Here is a 17880-nt window from a genome sequence, read left to right as displayed (position 1 = left end):
ATTGAAATAATATTAGAGAGATATTACATGCTTTTTTAAAAAGATTTTTAAAATTTAACAATATGAATAGTTATTTTTTTAAATATACGTGCACATATGGAATTACAACCACGCCTCTTCTTGTGCCTGTTAAGCCATTTCCTACTTTACTGTGATAACACCAGCTGGCCCAAGGTTTTCTATAAATCAGTTCGTTTTCGGTCATATAATCAAACACTGTTTGTGTAAAGAACAAATAAAATCGGCCACTTAAAATTCTGAGTTTGGCAGAGAAAAGCAAAGGGAAAAAAATAAATAAATCAAAATTACATAAACTTCAAACAGATTTATGTCTTTCAAAAATGAATCTTTATTTCTTTCCATCGGGAATGTTGATGAGGCTTTAAAATGGGAAGTGAAAAAGCAAGGCTCATCCTCCTGCTTCACTTTTACTTTCAGTAGAAATCACTGTTATCATCATAATCTATCACTTGTAACTGATCCTTTTTCTTTTCTTTGCCTTCTTCTTCCTCCTCCTCCTCTTCTTCTTCATCTGTCTTCTCATCTTTCTCAGTCTTGTCCTCCTCGTGAAATTCCTGGTATATCCCAGTCAGAGCTTTAGCTGCTTCTAGAGACACTTTGAGACTTCCTATCACCTCGTCTTCATCCACGCTCACAACTGGCAGGAAGAGAAACCATTTGAAAGAATATTATGATTTCTACAAATTAGATGTAGTCAACAGTCATTTTAACTACTATGAATTAATGTGAAGGGTCTTGATGGTTTCCTTCACATAATAAATATCCATTTATCTTCATGCATGCTCAATCATCCAGGTAGGGAAATCCCGAAAAGTTGATTCTGTTAAGCTCGATGTGTGTTTCAGTGGGAGAAACGTTTCGTCAACCATCCAGACTGAGTGAGTGAAGAAGTCACTTGGATGAGTGACGAAATGTTTCTCCCACTGAAACCTCTGCATCGAGATGAACAGACTTTTCGGCATATCCAATGAATAAACACTGCTCAAAAAAAACCTCACGCACTGTCAAGCTGCTGTTCAATGACATCATTTCCTGTGAGCAGCAGTTCCTGTAGGTTCAGAAAAGCGTGTCCAACGTCCACACACTCCTCGTTAACGTCCATTGGCTCACTGACTACTGTGAACCTTAACCTGCCGTGACACGTACAGACACACGAACTTACATTTAGAAGCAAGACTTTTCAATAGCAGAGATATTATTAAACTTCTTAAGTCAGATTTTAACGTGTACAATTTCTTTGCAAACACTACCTGCCCTGGTTGGGGTCAGTGCCCTCCAACATCGTGTAAAGATACTGTCTAAGCGGAGTTGACTGTGAACCATCCACATAAATCACTGAGAAAGAAACAGAGAGATTTTGAGTCTATTTAGGATCTTTAAAGTTCAAAACTTATTGGCACAAACATGGACAGCTCACTAACTCTTACCTCGTGTAAAGTTGTAGTGAATCTCCTCTCCTTTGGTAGGTTTGCAGAGGGACATGGGTGTTTCTGTTGTCTCCATCGGGATGCCCAGCAGCCGATATTCCACGTACACTCGCTGCACTGACTTATCCATCGCCACATTTGAGGAAGGTTCAAAAGTCAGGGACAGAATCTCCACTCGAAGCTTTTCTCCCTGAAATACAATGACAAAATGTTGGCCTCCGCATTATTTCCAAAATAAAAGCTCATATTGCGTCCCACTGTAGCGCTATGTAGAAGAGCACAGTAAAGGCGGTATGATTATAATGTTTCCTTTGTTGTCTGTTGTTGCTCCGTTCTTTCAGACAGTTACCTTCCTCATTTTTTGTTTTGGTGGTATGACAACGATGTCACTTTGTGAGGAACTTGACTCTGAAGATTCGGGGGCTTCAGTGTCCTCTGCAGCAGCTGTTTAGTCAAAATCAAAGCACTGTCAGCACTGAGCAGTCTTTTTTCTGCATGTTTAATGAATGGCAGAATAAAGCTATAAATTGCCGTAAGCAACCTAAATCAAGTGTGTCGTTTGTATATGAATAGTTACCGCTCTCACTCCTGTCCTCGTCTTCACCCTCAACAACTGACATCTGATCCACAATGGAAATATCCTGAAAAAAGAAAAGAAGACAACACATGACACATGAGCCCATTCATCAAGTTCTCGCTTGTGTCTTTTCATTCTAAATTTACATAAATTAGCTTTTCACAGCATTGTTTTGAATACAAGAAGGTGATTGAGCTGACCTGAGTTCTGGCATCGCTGACAGAGCTGACCCTCGACACAGTGGCGAGTGATTGTCTGGAAGATGTTCTCTCTGAATACCTTAAATAAGATTTAATACATTTTTAAAAATTAATCATGTTCTTCTTACAACATTTCTTATAAGTGGATGAAACTGTTTTAAATAAATGTGATGCTGAAAGATTATTTTGTTTTGTACCAATAAATAGTTGGAGGTCTCTGTGTGGTGTTTGAAATGTCAAAAGTGTTATTTCCAGCGAAAGAACCACTGCCCTTAGTGATTGATATTATTTGTTTACCACATTATTTACACGTTTGGTCCATATCAGGTCTTGAAGTTAACTCTATTCTGGGAGAGTCAATCTTAAGCTGTTTCTGCTCAGCTCTGCTGATGATCATAAAAGCGATGGTTGAAACTTCCAGTCAATTATTAAAACAATTAAAACTGATTATTATGGATTTAAAAATCTTATTTGGTTTTCATATACGTAACTATTTTCAGTGATATCAACTTTAAGAAGTGCCCCTTGTATTTAAAAGAAATTACTTAGTAGCTGGTAAATGAGAAGGTGTGGTCAGTCTTGGCTCAGGTGTCAGATGAGGTGTTCTCTGGTAAAGCTCAGGCGACCTCTTAGTAGACCTCTTTCTGTCTGTAGACAGTGGCCTCACAGAAGTGGTTTGCTCTGCTCTTATGTCCTGTGAGCTCCTCTGTTTGGTGGGTGGTGGCCGAGGCTGTAAGCCGACAAATATTGTATATCAGTGCACAAACAAACATGGCTGTATTGTGTGCTGAACTACCTCACCCACACATTCTTCAGATTAAAACCCTACCCAGGCTTTCATCTCTTTCTGCAAAGGCTCAGGTTTCCAAGTCTGTGAAAAAAGCCATAGAAAAACAGATTTTAAGCTATAGGGGATAGGAAGTGTCTTTGAACACGCAGATATCATGCACTTTCCTCACCTTCACTCTGGGCTTAGCTATGGGTCTCTGTGATGCATCATCCTTCTCTCGTCTCCTCTCCTCCCTTTCACTGCTTTCCCGTGCTCTGCCCTGCACGTTCACTCTGCTTCCCTGTCGGCCTAGCAAGGCATCCACAGGTGGCTGAAATGGGTACTTCCATTTCATCATTACTCTGACCATGCCTCGAGGTCCACCGGCTGGATCTCTCAGCACATAATCCCCTGGCAAAATATAAAGAAACTTGTGAGATATCCAGCCTGATTCAGAAACAGATGGTACTTTACAACCTGTATATGATCAGTTTCCCTAAACAAGCATGTAAATAGGTTAAATAAAAGTATTATAAACCAATTTGTGTTACTTTGTAGATACTTTGTAGCAACTTTTTTCCACCTTCATCTACTTAATGTCTCCTGGAGTTATGGATGCAGAAAAATCATGCAGTTCTTTTACTTTTCTCCATCCCTCACCTCTGATTTCTCTCCCTGTAGCCAGGGTTCGCAGTGGTATTGGGGTTTTGGCCAGATAAGGTGGAGGTATCTGGTCATCACTGTCATCAAACACGTACACCCACAGACTGCTTGACCTGAGAGAAAAGTGCAATTGAGTGAAGTTAGCAGGCTGCTAAAGGTGAGATTAAATAGAAACAAAAACAAAAGAAAACTTTTGAACTAGCGTACCTGAGGTACTGCAGCACATCAGTTGTTATTGCAAGTGGGTAACTAGTAGCGTCATTGAACACTGGATCAGCTGTGCACTTGGTTGTTTGAGAGACATGTGGTGGCAGGTCGTAGAGCCTGTATGTCAGGTAGGCATCAGGAAGTAGTCCTGGCCATCGAGCGCTGAGGCCCACACAGCGTTCCAGCATTACCACCAGTTCATTGGGGATTCCTCCACCATAGTCATGTAACTCCTGCCATAAATATAAACAGAGTCATAAATAGATTCTGGACATGTTTGGAAGCAGAGCATCCAACTTTAAAAGGCTACTTCACCCAAACTGGACTCAAATTGGACCCCTACCCCCCCAACAAAAAAAACTAGAAGGTTAGATATAATGAATGCATTTTGTAACAAATACATACACTTAAGTGTAAAGCTAATACTGAACAAGGTGACAAGGGGCACAAATTTGCCTTAACACATGTGAACATACATGTAGCTCATACAGTAGGTGCAGTATGAGCTGGAAGGCCAAATTGTGTGTATTCCCAGTGTGGACACACTATTCACTGTGCTTTCATCAGCTTATCTTCTCTCTGATTTACCTCATGAATGCTGTCTTGCCACCCAAGCGTGACCTGCACAGGGCTTCTGTGTCTCACTGTTTTCCAGTCAGCTCCACTCTCTGCCACAGTGGCCACAGGCTCTGCAGGAGGGAACAGACGTGCCCAGAAATCCACAACACCAACAACTTCACCCTCGTGTCCTGAGAGGGAGACGGTAAATAAAACGAAAACATTTCTAAGAGATCTTTTTTTTCCATCTATGCAGTGGAATTAACAAAACAGCTTCTCTTTACACACCTGTAATATTCACGTGTCCACCAATACGCTCTCCTCTCCTCTCTATGGCACCCATTAGAGACATTTGTCCACTTCCGTGGGTCACAAACCGGACTCCTCCTAATGCCTGGTGGAGCTCTACTCTGACTCTTGACCCCTGACCTCCCAGCCGGCCCACATCCCGGACTGTCAGGCAGTAGCGGGATGTGAAGCCATAATTGGGCTGGCTTCCCGACACCAGAGGAGTAGAGTGCATCTCAAAGTCCAGCAGGCTGTACGTGCAGAAGCTCACAATATCTTCACCTTTATCTGCCCCTGGATGGATGCCCCCCATAATACGCAGTCCTGCTGGGGTGAAGGTTGCAGCCTGGTGGTGGGAATGAGCAGTTATCATAACCTTTGGGAAAACAGCTTGAAATTATTCAGGCTCGGGATGTGAGTCTTTACCTTCAGGTGGATCTCTAGCAGCGATTCCCCAGCCTTGAGCTGAGAGAATGACATGTCATCCTCAACGGGCTGCACCACCTCCTGATCTCCAACTGGCCAGGTGTACTGTACTGGTATGGTACGTTTGTAGTTCCTGGGGCTGTATGCCAACTCTTTCAACTGGGCTTTAGGTACAGAAGAGAAAATAAAATATTTGGAGATTCTGTCTAATGTACATCATTTCTTGCATGCCAAATAGTAAGTCTGAGTAACTAATTAGCAATTGTTTGTCGTTACTATAATGTAGAAAGGGTTGCTGTCATTTTCATCGTCACACCTTGTAAACTGTTGATCTGCAGAGCTCTTTTTGATAGCAGTTTGTCTTTCTCTGCAATCCTCCTCCTGCTCTCCTCTCTCTCTCTCTCCACCTTCTGGCTGACTGTACTTAACTCTTGCTTTGAGAAGAAAATGGGAGAAATTGCGGAAAAAATGGCGATAACGGCTATGTTCCACATAATACGCATATGCATTTAAAAACTGTGCAAACCTGCAGGTCTTTAGTGATTTGGTGCTCCAGCAGTAAAAGGTTTCTGGTTTTCTGTAATTCGAGCACAGACTCAGCATGAGATGCCTGGATATTCACCAGCTCGCAGGGTGAATCTTCCAACTTCCCATCAGCCAGGAGGAAGCGCAAACCCTCCTTGCTCTCCTGCTGCATTCTAAATGCCTGCAGTGAAAACGACACGAGGCTAAAAAAAGCAATTTATCTACTAATTTATGTGGTTTGTTTGTCTAACAGGGTACAACAGAGTGCAAACCTTGATCTGCAGAAGGGTTTCACTCAGCTCCTCAACGCTCATGTCAAACTCCTGGAAGAGAGGGAACTGTGTCACAGCTTAAAGCACCGATAACACACAGAAAGTGTAAATTAGCTGCTGAAAACTTCGGACCTTGCTCACAGAGTCCAGCCTGTCCTGCAGAGCAGAGACCTGCTCCTTGTACCGGAGCGCCTCCTGTTCCAGCTGCTCTTGTTTGTCTCTCATAGACAAAGAAAGCTCTAAATGTAACAACAGAAATGAACAAACGGGGTTGTTATTACACAACCTGTTTGCTTTGGACGAGCACATGCTGAGAAATGAAGAGACCTCTTTCTTGCTCCATCTGCTCCTCCAGTATCTCCTTCTCTCGCCTCAGTTTCTCCTTCTCCACCTCCAGCCTGCGCCTGTCTTCCTGCTCTGCCAGCAGCATTTCCTCCATCCTGCTGATATTTCCCCCGAGCTTCTCGCTTGTCTGGAGCACTTCTTTCTGTTTTTCCACCTGGTGATCATGGGTGCTTTGAGAAGATAAAGTACTGAAAAAAGGGTGGAAAAGAAGGTTTAAATAACCACTGAAACAACAGGTGATGTTTTGGGGTTTATATTGGAATTAATAACTTTCTTTGGTCTTGAAGCACATACTCTTTTACCTTTCTAGCAGCGTGTCATAGTTTCTTTTAATCAGGTCCCTCTCTCCTTCCAGGTCTGATATCCTCTCCTGTAGCTGATAGAGAAATTATATATTATATGATCTCCAGATTTTTGGTAATGAACCATAGACATCCTTCTGTCATCTTTGAGGTTCTCTCTTAGATTTGTTAATGCAGATGAGGTAGCGTACCTTGTCGAGGGTCTGCAGAGACAGGGTCGTGTTGGTAAGCTGTCCCTCTAGTTCCAGAGCTTTTTGTCTTTCCTGTTTCAGTTGTTCGGTCAGTTCCTCAGCTTTCCCCAGCAGAGCTCCCTGACTTTCCCTCATTGATCTCTGAGTCTGATATAAAAACATGGCAGTCAAAATTACAATTAGCGGTTTTTCAAATTTTATTTACCTGAAACATCAGCTGAACTTTATCAGTGTGCTGAGACCTTTACCTCTTCTAGCTGATTCTCATAAGCCTAGAAGAAAAGCAAAATGTCTAGTAAGCTGAAAAAAGAAGTTCCTGTGACATAAGAAAAGAAATGTTTGACAGACAGTGTTTCTGACCTCTTGCAGGTTGGTGAATTTTTCCTGTGTAACTCTCAGGGCAGCGCTCTTTTCTGAAAGCTGCTTTTGCAGACGGATTAAATCCACATTCTCCCTGATAGTAATTCTGGTAGAGACAAATGATTTTGGACATATTTCATGGATGAATTTACTTATGTTCTTTTTTTAAAAAAAACAAAAATGCAAGTGTTTGCTTATGTTTGTGTTTAAAGTTTAAGATCACAGGCTTATTTCCTGTTTTTTCTGTCCTCACCGTTACAGCAGTGGATGCTCAAACACGATGAACGCTTTAAACAAGGTTTCATCTCAGACAGCTCTGTTTTTGCTTTCTCAGTTTTTATTGATGACAAAGAGAGGGGACAATCCTGGTGTTTGCTCACACCTTCTGTTTGCAATTTGCAGCCAATAAGAAGAAAGTTCAAAAAGGAGACTGAGGAGCTACAACACACAGTGAGCTTTCAGACAGTGAGTGGGTTGAACGGACAGGCGGTGCAGAAACCCAGTAAAACATAAACAAGACTTATTTTAAATCAGCTGATTCACTCACTGGTGAACTGTGCAAAGCTTTTCTGGTAGAGTGTGAAAGTGAGCACAAAGGGCTCAACTCAATTCAAGTGTACAGCTGTGATACAATGTGTGAGATTATTGTATGATATGCTGAGAGGATACATGCTGCATCATGCACACAGGCACTTAGCTCTACAATGCTGCCATTTAACGTTCTTGTTTAGGAGGAAATGCTACAAACGGCACAAGCAAATTAAGTCAAATTAAGACGTTGTCATGCTGAGCATTCACAGTTATTCTCACAGTGAACATAAATATCCCCTAAAAAGCCTTTCAAAAAAATGCAGTAACATCAATTATCCTATTTCATTTAATTGTTTCATGATTGTCTCTGTGATGTCTCTGCTGTAGCTACCGGTGTCTGTCGGCCTGTTGCTTCCTCATCTCTCGAAAGGTCCCCTCAATCTCTTTCTCTTTCTCTCTCAGTGAGTCTCTGAGCGCCTGGGCAGTTAGTTCCAGCTCTGCCATCCTCACCTGTTCTGTCATAGTGGACCTGCTGGGTGGGAAATACACAGTGAGATCATGATGAGACTCTCAGAGGTTTTTAGTGCAGATATTTTCCTTGTCGCTTATTAACGTGCGTCATGTGATTTACTTCAGCTACGCAAGAGTGTGGTCAGTCATGTCACGCTAAAGGATGATCTGCTGTAGCTAATGGATCATTTGGTCATTTAGCACATCACACATGGGACACTTACAACCTCTCCATCTCTGCCCTGGTGTCTTCCAGTGTAGGGCCATATCGAGGTGGTGCAGTCTGGGCTGCCCTCCTCATTCCACCGTCTCCGTCCAGATTTTTACCTAACAACACGAAGACCAGGGAAGGAAAATAAAGAGATTTAAGAGGGAATCACTGCGGCCTCTATTCTTGTTGTTGTTGCTGTTGCGCACACCTTTGCTGAATTTGTAGGGTGTGCGAGCTCCCAGGTCCATAATGTGCTGCTTGGCCAGGCTGAGTTTGTTCTGCAGCACTCCTTTCTGGCTCTCCAGCATTGCCACTCGGGTTTCCAGCTCCTGTATCGTGTCCTCCATGTCCCTCTCCTTAACACCACTGGAGCCAGGACTGGTCTGACGAAGACGCATTAGCCTAGCAGACATACTGAGGCAAAGCAGAGAGGTTTAATTGGCCACAGTTTGCATTAGCTGACAGGTGTTCAGTAAGTGCCTTTAAAGAGTGCAAAAGGCACTCCTTAATCTCTCTTTGAGGTTTCAGTATTACTTTCATCTTATTGCCAGTAAATAAATTTCATTAATATGCTCCACGTTGTTCAAATGTATGGAATCAGGTACAAAAAGTGTTTTGTGTGTGTGTGTTACCTGCGTAGTCTCTGGTCCTGGGTGCGTGTGTGTTGTTTTAGCACACTGTTCTCCTCCTGCAGTCGGAGGCACATGTCCTCCAGGTGCTCTCTGGGAAATCGAAAAAGGCGCTGAGGGTCTGCTGGACAGGGAGATGGAGACACAGAGAAAGCACACACAGACATGAAAACTGAAGTTGTGCGACTTCCATACAGACTATAAAAACCTGAAGTGCTTTTACCTTTTGTCCTCATGACATGATGCTTCTTCCAGGACTTGACATCCCGTAGAGTATCTGAGAAGATGGCAATGAGGCGATATTTGCAGAGTTATTCCTAATGACAGTTTATTTATTGCCTAAACCCTGCTCATAATTAATAAACTCAGACTTAATGCAAAGCTAAATTGGAACATTCATTGGCATTATCTCTTTGATGCTTGTACTTCAAGGTTTTGGTTTATTTTCTTCAAGTTGTGTTTTTAAGGACAGACAAAAACACATATCAGTACAAACCAACCTGGGACAGTTGGCATCAGTCCCCCTCTCATCAGGCCCACATCCCTCACTGGGAGGTCCCCAGCTGTCTCGTCCACCACCAGCGACATTACACCGCTCTTCACAGACTCATCTTCTCAGAAACCGTCAGCCTTACAAAACCTGAATTTGGTTCAAATGAGGTTGAATTGCTGAAGACGAAATATCTTAATACTGCAAATATGACATGTTTTAAAGTTTCACTATGGTAGCTACACTAAACGGCTTACAACAATTAAAAACAGAGAGAGAGAATAATTGTAGGGTCTCTCTACAGTCTAACTGTTTTTAAAGATATTCCAAAGTGACTACTTTAAACTGTAATGTGCTCAATGCCCAGAAAAGATAACAGTTTTTTAAATAATTCAGACTTCAACACTGAAAGCTTTCCTAATAAGAGCTATTTAACTCACCGTGTGAGAATTGTGTGGTGTTTCCTACTTGAGCCTGGTGTCCAGCACAACCAGGCAGGATTTATGTCTGTCCTTCCTGTCCAGGTTTAATCCCTCTTAAGACTTTCTTCTTTCGTTCCTTCCCAACCTCTGTTAGCTTAGTCTTCACAGAGAGATGCTTTCTACTTTAGATCTATGTTAATATATTTCCGTGCATAGATGTAATTCAGTGAGAAACATTAGTATATAGTAGTCGTGGTCCAATCTTGAAGCAGTGTTCCACATGCGTGGATGCTAATCCTATTTCCACGCTAATCTGATTAGCGAGCATCAGATTGTAGATTAAGATGTGCTCTGAAATCAGTTTGTAGTTAGGTTATAATGACTGAGGAGAGCTGTTATTAGAGTGAAGCAGGTCTCAGATCTGTTTATTGAAGCACAAGGGAAGCAGATAATAAATACGTGGGTGGAGGCTGTAAGCATATACAACAGATAACAGCAGCTGATTGAAAAACTCACAAAAAGTATGGTTCTCATGTAGTGCTTTTCTACTCAAGGTCACTTTTATTACAGTATTTTCAGAGGCTAAGAATTAATTGACTGACAAGCAGTTTCATGGCCTGATGGTTTATTATACAAATGAAAAGGACATACAAAGATGATTCAGTCAATTCATTGTGTTGCATTTTTGTATGCTATAGATTTTCAGTGTGGATTTACAAGAACATTCGAGCTGTAACACTCAAGAACGGGAAGGCCAGAAAACAGATGAAACCAAGACGAACTTGTATCAGGATGATGGGAGGAGAAACGTGTGGAGAAGGAAAGAAACAGTTGATGATCAGAAGCATGTGGTGGGACCAGTGTTATGGCATGGACATGTACAGTCACTAGTGTTTATTGATGATGTGACAGCTGATAGAAGTAAAAGGATGAATTCTCTAGTATACAAGCCAGAATACAATATATCCTATATGTAGAAATCATTATTTTACAGTTGCTAAGCAAAGCAAGTAGAGTTTGAGGTATTTATTGAGAAAGGAGTATTTATTTTATGAACAGTTTCATTCAAAAAATGTAATACTAACTTTACAATTTGCATGCAGTTTTTAAATGTTTAAAAATATCTTCATGCATTACAAAACAGGAAACAGTTTAATGCAAAAAAACCAAAAACAAACCCAGACCGACGTACATCATATAGTGATGTCATCTAAGTCCTTGCCTTCATCAATTCCACTGACTTGGCGGATGATGAGTGGTGATTTGTTGCTGCCGTTGTCGCTCATGTCAGGGTTAAAAAAGGGAAGCATGGCGTCGGTGAATCGGACGCATTTGAAAGAATAGATGTGTGACTGGGTCTCTGCGTCGTAAAATGACACCCTGCCTTCCTCATAATCCAAAAACACCCCAACGACATGTGGTCTCTGAGCGAGGCACAACAGCTCTGCCTGTCCAGCACATGCCCGGTACTCACTGCCCTTCCTCAAACAAATAGTCCAATAACCATCTTCTGGACACAGTGTGACCAAACCTTTCCTGCTGACTGATTCTTTAGCTACACCTATATCCCACGCTGTCTTGTCTCCGACATCCACCTCCCAGTAGTGCCTTCCTGTGGTGAATCCCTGTTTAAGGAGAGAGCTACACATCACTGACTGCCCATTTTTCCATGTATCACAGAGAGCAATAAAAAGACAAAATGTTTAAAGGGGAACCCGCTACATCTTTAATTACCTTGAGGGCGAGGACACATGGCGCCGTGTCAAAACGCTCTGGTATGTCAGCCATGTTTTGTTCAGCCTCTCCATCCCAGACCTGCCTCCCATCCTCTGATAAAACCAGCCAAGGGTTGGCTGTCCTGGGGTCCAGCTGAACATCAGCTGGTAGGAAGACACAGTTTATGCGGGACTTTATTAGCCTCTTATTTCTAATAAGAAAATATTTTTGTGTGGTTTTGTGTTTTGTCAAAGCAGGAAATATAAATGTTCCCTTTCGTGACAGTGAACACTCTTACCTGCATACTGCTGAATCTTCTCATGCTCTGCAAAAAGATCAGAACATACGGTCAAAAATACTCCACCCATGTGTGATCTTTGATTGCGATGTTGTTTGAAAGCAGCTGTTCAGTCATTTCATGTAATGATGTTGACAAAAAATAAATACATAAAAAAATCAGAATAGATATGAACCTTGAATGGAAAGTTTTTTCAGCTCCAATTGCAGCTGCTGTTCAATGCTGACCACTGCTCTGCGTAATATCCCCAAACTGGTGTCAGCATGGACGATGATTTCAGAGCAGGATTTGGCCGATGGAAGAGAACTCAGAGCTGGAAACCTCTGACACAAAGAAGAGAAAACTTACTTTAAAAGCAATGATTTAAAATACAAAGTAGGATGACTTAAAAAAAATCCTGCTTTTTGTAACTGGATACATTAACAAGCAAAACAATGACAAATGATCCGTCTCCCACTGAATTGGAGCCACTTCCCATGTGTTTTTTCTGTCTACCTCCCCACCTTCTGGAAAATAAACTAAATTCCTAACCTGTATGAGATGGAGGTGGTCATCTGTGTGAAAAAGCTGCTCCATTTCACTTCTTCTCCTCTGCAGTTCAGTGATTTCCAGCTCAAGTTCTGCAACGAGCCTGTTTGCCCTCTGCTCCGCTGCCGCCTGCCTCCTCTGGATCATCTCCACCAGCTCGGCTTGATTTCTCTCCATGGTACGAATGAGAGCGGAGAAAACCTGCACGCTTTTCTCTATGTCTCTCTTTGAATTTACCTATAGAGGGCATTAAGCAAATACAAACAAAAAAGCATTTTTCCTCAGGGAAGCAAAACGTTCAGCAGTAGATCCATTTGAACACATTCCAAGCAGAACAGTTGATTGTGTCCATCTGAACATTGTGTTTTCAGTGAGAGAAATGTGTTGTCACTCATTTAAGTGAGTTCATCAGTCCCAGGGCATGACTGAAACCAGCACCATTGCCTAACAATGTCCAGGAGATTTCACACCCTGGACAGGGAGGAATGCCTGTTTAAGCGGGAGACAAGGAGGCCATTTATGTAAAAAAGGAACTTTGATCTGAGAACTGAACTGAGAAAGGACCTAACTGTCTTACAATGTGCTGATTGATCAGTAGTCACAACAATTTGCATATTAATGAGGATGAAACTGAGCTCACGGTCCATTGTTATGGAATGGTGCCAGTTTCTAGGTGCTTTAATCACAGCCTGAGAGGCTTAAACCCCCAGATATTATTTGCTCTTATGTTAACTCACTTTGCTGAGCTCCACACATCGTTTAATCTCCTCCACTTTCTGCAGTCTGTCCTGGATCATTTGCTGAACATCACCCTCGATCCTCTTCATCTGCGCCTAAACGTCAAAACGAGGACAGAACCTTTAAATAGTTAAAGTCTTATTCCAGAGTTTAGTTTAGCATTTAATTTAACAAGAGTTCAGTGCTGCGGAGGAGTTCACACCTTCCTCTCTTGGCTTTCTCGTTCCACTGGGACCGTTTTGTGAGAGCGGTGGTCCGTTTCGGTGCACAGCACACAAACACACCTCTGGTCACTTCTGCAGAACAGCTCCAAAAGCCTTTGGTGCTTTTTACACATCCTGTTCTGCAGCATTGCCACGGGTTCAATCAGCTTGTGAATCCTCAAGGTGGCAACTCTCAGGTGAGGCTCCAGGTGCATCTCGCAGTACGAAGTCAGACACGTGAGGCATGATTTCAGTGCCTTCGTTTTCGTTCCTGTGCACACATCGCAATAGATGACTTTTTCTGTCACTGCAATCACGCCGTTCTGCCTTTTCGTTCGGATCTGCTCTGAAATTTCCTTCGCAAAAGAGTTTTCACAAAGCTCAGGGCGGCCTTCAAAGACTGTGTGACATTTGGGGCAGCTAATTGCACAGCTAACGTCCCAGTGTGTTGTGATGCAGGTGAAGCAGAAGCTGTGACCGCAGGGGATGGAGACGGGCTCTGAGAAAACATCTTGGCAGATGGAACACTGAAACTGCACCTCTGACAGACGAAAACTATTGGAAGCCATCGCCTCAGAGCTAAAGAAAGAACATTAGAGAGGAGAGAGCTTAGAAAACATTAATCATTTACTTTCTGAGTCACTGAGAAATCACTATTGGTAACACTGGGACATTTACAAGGCTAACAAATGACCTCAAACGTAGATCAAGGTCATTTTTCAAGGCATTTCCCTTATCGTCAGCTCTGTAAGTACTTGGAATAGAGCCAGACGCACAAACCTCCTTATCAATGGTTTGAAACAATTCAAAGCAGTTCACTGGACAAAGTCCAGCTGCATGGTGACATAGTTCAGCCTTTCACTTCCTCTTTAAGCTTAACTTTAAAAAAGGGCCTGAGATACTGAACAGACATACTAACATGCTCCCTCGTTTCCAACCATTGCAATTTGGATGTGGAAACTTTTCAGTATAACATATTCCCTTAGGGGGTTAAAACTGACAGCTTCAGATATTAGTATACAGTATTTTATCTGTCTGGTACAAAGGAAAGCAGATCAAGAGCAGAAATATCTAAAAAATAATGTTGAGTCATATCTAGTTCATCTGTCATCGTTGTTTTGCTCTTACCTTTCCTGAATGCGAAAGCTGATCTCTGAGGCAGCGAAGCATAATACTAGCACTGTGGTTGTGAAGCCAAAGTCCTCCCTATTCAGCTGTTGGCACACCCACACAACTCTCCCTCTCATTCTCTTTTTCTCCTTTGCATTTCATTCCTGGGTAGGAGGAGTAAGGTCTGTATCAGGTGCATTACTGGTTTTGTATTGTGTGGCAGTTCTTTGTATGGATGTATTGCTGCTGTGTTTGTATTGCACACACCTTAAATGATGATTGGATGTGGAAACTTTTCAGTATAACATATTGCAAACATAACATAAATATTATATTTTTGAACACGGATGATTTATCTGTTACCCATTTCTCATACTCCTGCAATAGATTCACAGCTCAACACGCTGAAAAGATCTTCAGAAAACTGCAGCACTGATCCATACTGTCTGAAGACCTACTTTTTTAAAAAAATGTCACCTATAAACCCAGTGAAAAAATCTTGGTGCTGCAGAAAGTCAAATGTCAGTTAAAGTGAATATTAAGAGATGTTGACACTGAAAAAAAGAACAAAAGCAGAGGTTAGTCTCACCTCCTCAGAAGTATCCTCAGCATCCTTTAGATACATTGCATGCTTTAGATTCAGTGGCAATGGCTGAGTTGATTCATATAGTACATTCGCTTACAAAATTACATGACTGAATTTGCTGAACACAAAAGAGAAAAAAAAGATAAAACAAATCTATGTTGGCCTATTATATTTTAAAGCAATAAAAAGTACAAAACAAAATTTGAAATAAAAGACAAATTAACACACACACACACACACACACTAAAGAGATTCAGGAAAAAAAACCTTCAACTACTTAGAAACCAAACAAGTTCGTGGGAGAAACTCAGAAGAGTGTTCTTCAAGCGTAGCATGCTGGTACTCTGTAACACCCTCGGACAAAAACTATTTCATCCTAATGACAAAACACATAAAAACAAACTGAACTGTGTGTGCTGTGCAATTGAGTGAGGAGTGCTCAGACCTTTACATAGGAGAGCCCACTCTGCAGATGCATAGTACAACATAGGAGACCCAGCTCATCAGCACAGATGTACATATTCACATCATTCTTTTGAAGGTAAAAACACTCACATTTTGGTTAGAAGACACAGATGCTTTTTGAGATAATGGTAAATGACGCCATATGTGTCCATCTGAAACTCACCATCACTTTTTAGAACTGAAAAAGCTTTTTGGATGAAAAATGAAATGTCTTCAAGAACTTAATAAGAAGTCCAGTTGCCTTCAACTCAGGCGCTGCAGTTTCATTTCATAAAGCATCTTTCTCATTGGTCAGATTTTTGTACTCTACTAACTTCTATTTAAGAGTAGTTTGACAAGAACAAAACATTGATTTCATTTATAAAAATCCAAGGTGTTCATGTCCTAAGACTGAGAGAATATCCCATTCCCTACCATCTTTGCCATGTCATGAATTTCCTAGTTCGTGTTAATTAGTTTCTAGTAGTGATGGCTAAACTAAGCTTTCTGAAGCATTGAAGCTGGTGTTAAAAAACGGTTCATTACTTGAAGCTTTTCGACACAGTCATCTCTGGTGACATCTGGTGGCCAAAAATATGAAGAACAGCTTTAATCTACAGACTTCTAAATGGCCATCATGGTCACCACCCATCTTGAGGAGTTTGCCCCTTCACATATACTAATGTGCCACAAACAGGACTTTAATATCACCAACCATTCCCATTTTATTACGGTGTATCCATATAAATGGCCCACCCTGTACAAATTAAAGTGTACTGCTTCATTATGACTGCCCACTCTGAGTGGAGTTCACAATTCTGTCTGATATTGGGTCCCCCTTGTGTTGCTTTGAACATGTATCTTTTGGAGAGAAAAATTATGTCTATTTGTTTAATAAATAAATTTGATCAATAAACTTTCCTTATTTAAACATGTGCCATGGTGTGGTCTGTTTTTGCTTGTGACGTATTGATGTTGGTAAAAACAACAGATGAAAAATACGTATAATATACATAATGTACAAAACATTATGGAGTATGTTATGTATAGTATGGAGCATGCTTCTGCTATGCGGTCCTGCCTCCATGTACATATTTTTGACCTGGAATTGATTGTGAACTGGAAAGGGAAAATACTTATGAACTTGTAAAGTAAAAACATGATGCATTTAAGGTTATCCTGTTTGGCTTTTATTTAAGAAGAGAATTTGTTCCACTGTGCGATGGCCGAGTCTGTTTCTTTTGGAGATAATTTCTCCTGCCTTAGAGAAAATCCGCTCACATGGAACAGAAGAGGCTGGCGTGCACAGAAACTGGTAGAGATGCAGGTATACGGATAGTCTGGGTTCCACAGACTATCACCTCAACAGAATAAACAAATTCAATTGCTGCACATTTTGTAGAATAACATTTTAAGATTATTTTATTTTTAAAACAACACCCAAAAAAAGGCAAACAACAAGAACACAAAGCTGGCAAACCCACTCGATTGACCAAAATCAACTCAAAATACTCCCACATGATGGAACCTCCTCTCCTCCTTGCTGGCTCCATATCTCTCAATAGAATGATCAGTGGTTTGTTATCTCTCACCATCAAAACACTCCACAAATCCCATGCATGATTTACTTCCTTATAAACCACTGAACCAGGTGCCGAAGAGTTACGTTCTAAATGAAGCCTCGACACAGTGTATTGTTTTTTTGTGAAAGACGCTCCAGAGCGTCAGCTTCAACCAAGCTATCGCTAGTTTCTAGATTCAAGTGTCCAGTTTAGTTTCTTTTTTGTGAAGTTTACTTTTTACGGAAAGTCTCCCAGCAATAAACGCTTTAAGTTCATTCGATTTCGTGAGTCCTGCACTTGGGTCCCTATTTCCTGCCTGTCATACAGCACACATGACAATAGGTTTTGAAATGTTGTACTATAAATCTCAGAATTCTGTTTTTTTGCATCAACACAATTATAATACTTGCAAGCAAAACATCACATAGCTATTACTGAATGATCTCTTTTACTGTTAAAGAACACAGAATGAAGAGCAAAAAAAAATCTGCTTTTATTTATGTATTTTTTTTTAAATTAAACAATTAATTTGTTTTGGTACCTTTTTGAGGAAAGTAAGTAATAAATGTGAAAGGCACTTAAGAAACATTCTTTTCTTCTTTGCTGCATAGATCTGTTCACTTCCATTCAATCACTTCTTTTCTCTTCTTGTGTCATGGTTTAACCTTCAGGACCTTCAGGGAAAAAAACTGTGGCAATAATCCATTTTTTCTGAAGAACTAGATGGGGAAAAAACAACACATGCACACATAACAGGAAATCAGTGGATGA

General features: G+C 41.2%; 2 protein-coding genes across 2 annotated transcripts; both read right to left on the bottom strand.

Moving 5' to 3' along the window:
* Positions 1 to 325: 325 nt before the first annotated feature.
* Positions 326 to 10056, bottom strand: rpgrip1 (RPGR interacting protein 1). The gene is made up of 31 exons (XM_006807323.2): positions 9943 to 10056; positions 9513 to 9652; positions 9236 to 9289; positions 9016 to 9136; positions 8592 to 8797; positions 8397 to 8499; positions 8054 to 8194; positions 7132 to 7237; positions 7020 to 7043; positions 6772 to 6918; positions 6581 to 6654; positions 6261 to 6466; positions 6066 to 6172; positions 5934 to 5984; positions 5663 to 5842; positions 5453 to 5570; positions 5137 to 5300; positions 4711 to 5056; positions 4453 to 4613; positions 3865 to 4097; positions 3655 to 3770; positions 3185 to 3405; positions 3055 to 3096; positions 2771 to 2955; positions 2226 to 2304; positions 2026 to 2089; positions 1798 to 1892; positions 1449 to 1638; positions 1272 to 1356; positions 1024 to 1151; positions 326 to 658 (listed from the first exon to the last, which is right to left on the bottom strand). The coding sequence occupies exons 2-31, from the start codon at positions 9598 to 9600 to the stop codon at positions 435 to 437; spliced, it is 4059 nt and encodes a 1352-aa protein (XP_006807386.2). The 5' UTR covers positions 9601 to 9652; positions 9943 to 10056; the 3' UTR covers positions 326 to 434.
* Positions 10057 to 11005: 949 nt separating this feature from the next.
* LOC102795155 (E3 ubiquitin-protein ligase TRIM39-like) lies at positions 11006 to 14626 on the bottom strand. Its single transcript, XM_087839377.1, has 8 exons — positions 14536 to 14626; positions 13407 to 13986; positions 13204 to 13299; positions 12470 to 12703; positions 12114 to 12261; positions 11939 to 11965; positions 11659 to 11804; positions 11006 to 11549 (listed from the first exon to the last, which is right to left on the bottom strand). Exons 2-8 carry the CDS (start codon positions 13974 to 13976, stop codon positions 11118 to 11120), a joined length of 1653 nt encoding a protein of 550 aa, XP_087695503.1. The 5' UTR covers positions 13977 to 13986; positions 14536 to 14626; the 3' UTR covers positions 11006 to 11117.
* Positions 14627 to 17880: the final 3254 nt, after the last annotated feature.

The sequence above is a fragment of the Neolamprologus brichardi genome, chromosome 3 (genome assembly GCF_056152115.1).
Source record: "Neolamprologus brichardi isolate AB-2024 chromosome 3, ASM5615211v1, whole genome shotgun sequence".
Lineage (NCBI taxonomy): Eukaryota > Metazoa > Chordata > Actinopteri > Cichliformes > Cichlidae > Neolamprologus > Neolamprologus brichardi.
The sequence above is the reverse complement of the archived record's forward strand: the minus strand, read 5'-3'. Positions and strand labels throughout refer to the sequence as shown.

Bases quoted from the DNA above. Each gene is read 5' to 3' on its own strand.
- LOC102795155 (XM_087839377.1), bottom strand. From the start codon at position 13,976: ATGGCTTCCAATAGTTTTCGTCTGTCAGAGGTGCAGTTTCAGTGTTCC. The intron at 12,704-13,203 runs GTGAGTTAACAT...TGCCCTCTATAG, and splicing joins GATGTGTGGAGCTCAGCAAA to GTAAATTCAAAGAGAGACAT. The intron at 11,966-12,113 runs GTTCATATCTAT...ATCTTTTTGCAG, and splicing joins GAAAAAACTTTCCATTCAAG to AGCATGAGAAGATTCAGCAG.
- rpgrip1 (XM_006807323.2), bottom strand. From the start codon at position 9,600: ATGTCGCTGGTGGTGGACGAGACAGCTGGGGACCTCCCAGTGAGGGAT. The intron at 9,137-9,235 runs GTAAAAGCACTT...CTCCCTGTCCAG, and splicing joins TCATGTCATGAGGACAAAAG to CAGACCCTCAGCGCCTTTTT. The intron at 2,090-2,225 runs GTCAGCTCAATC...TTCTTTTTTCAG, and splicing joins TCAGCGATGCCAGAACTCAG to GATATTTCCATTGTGGATCA.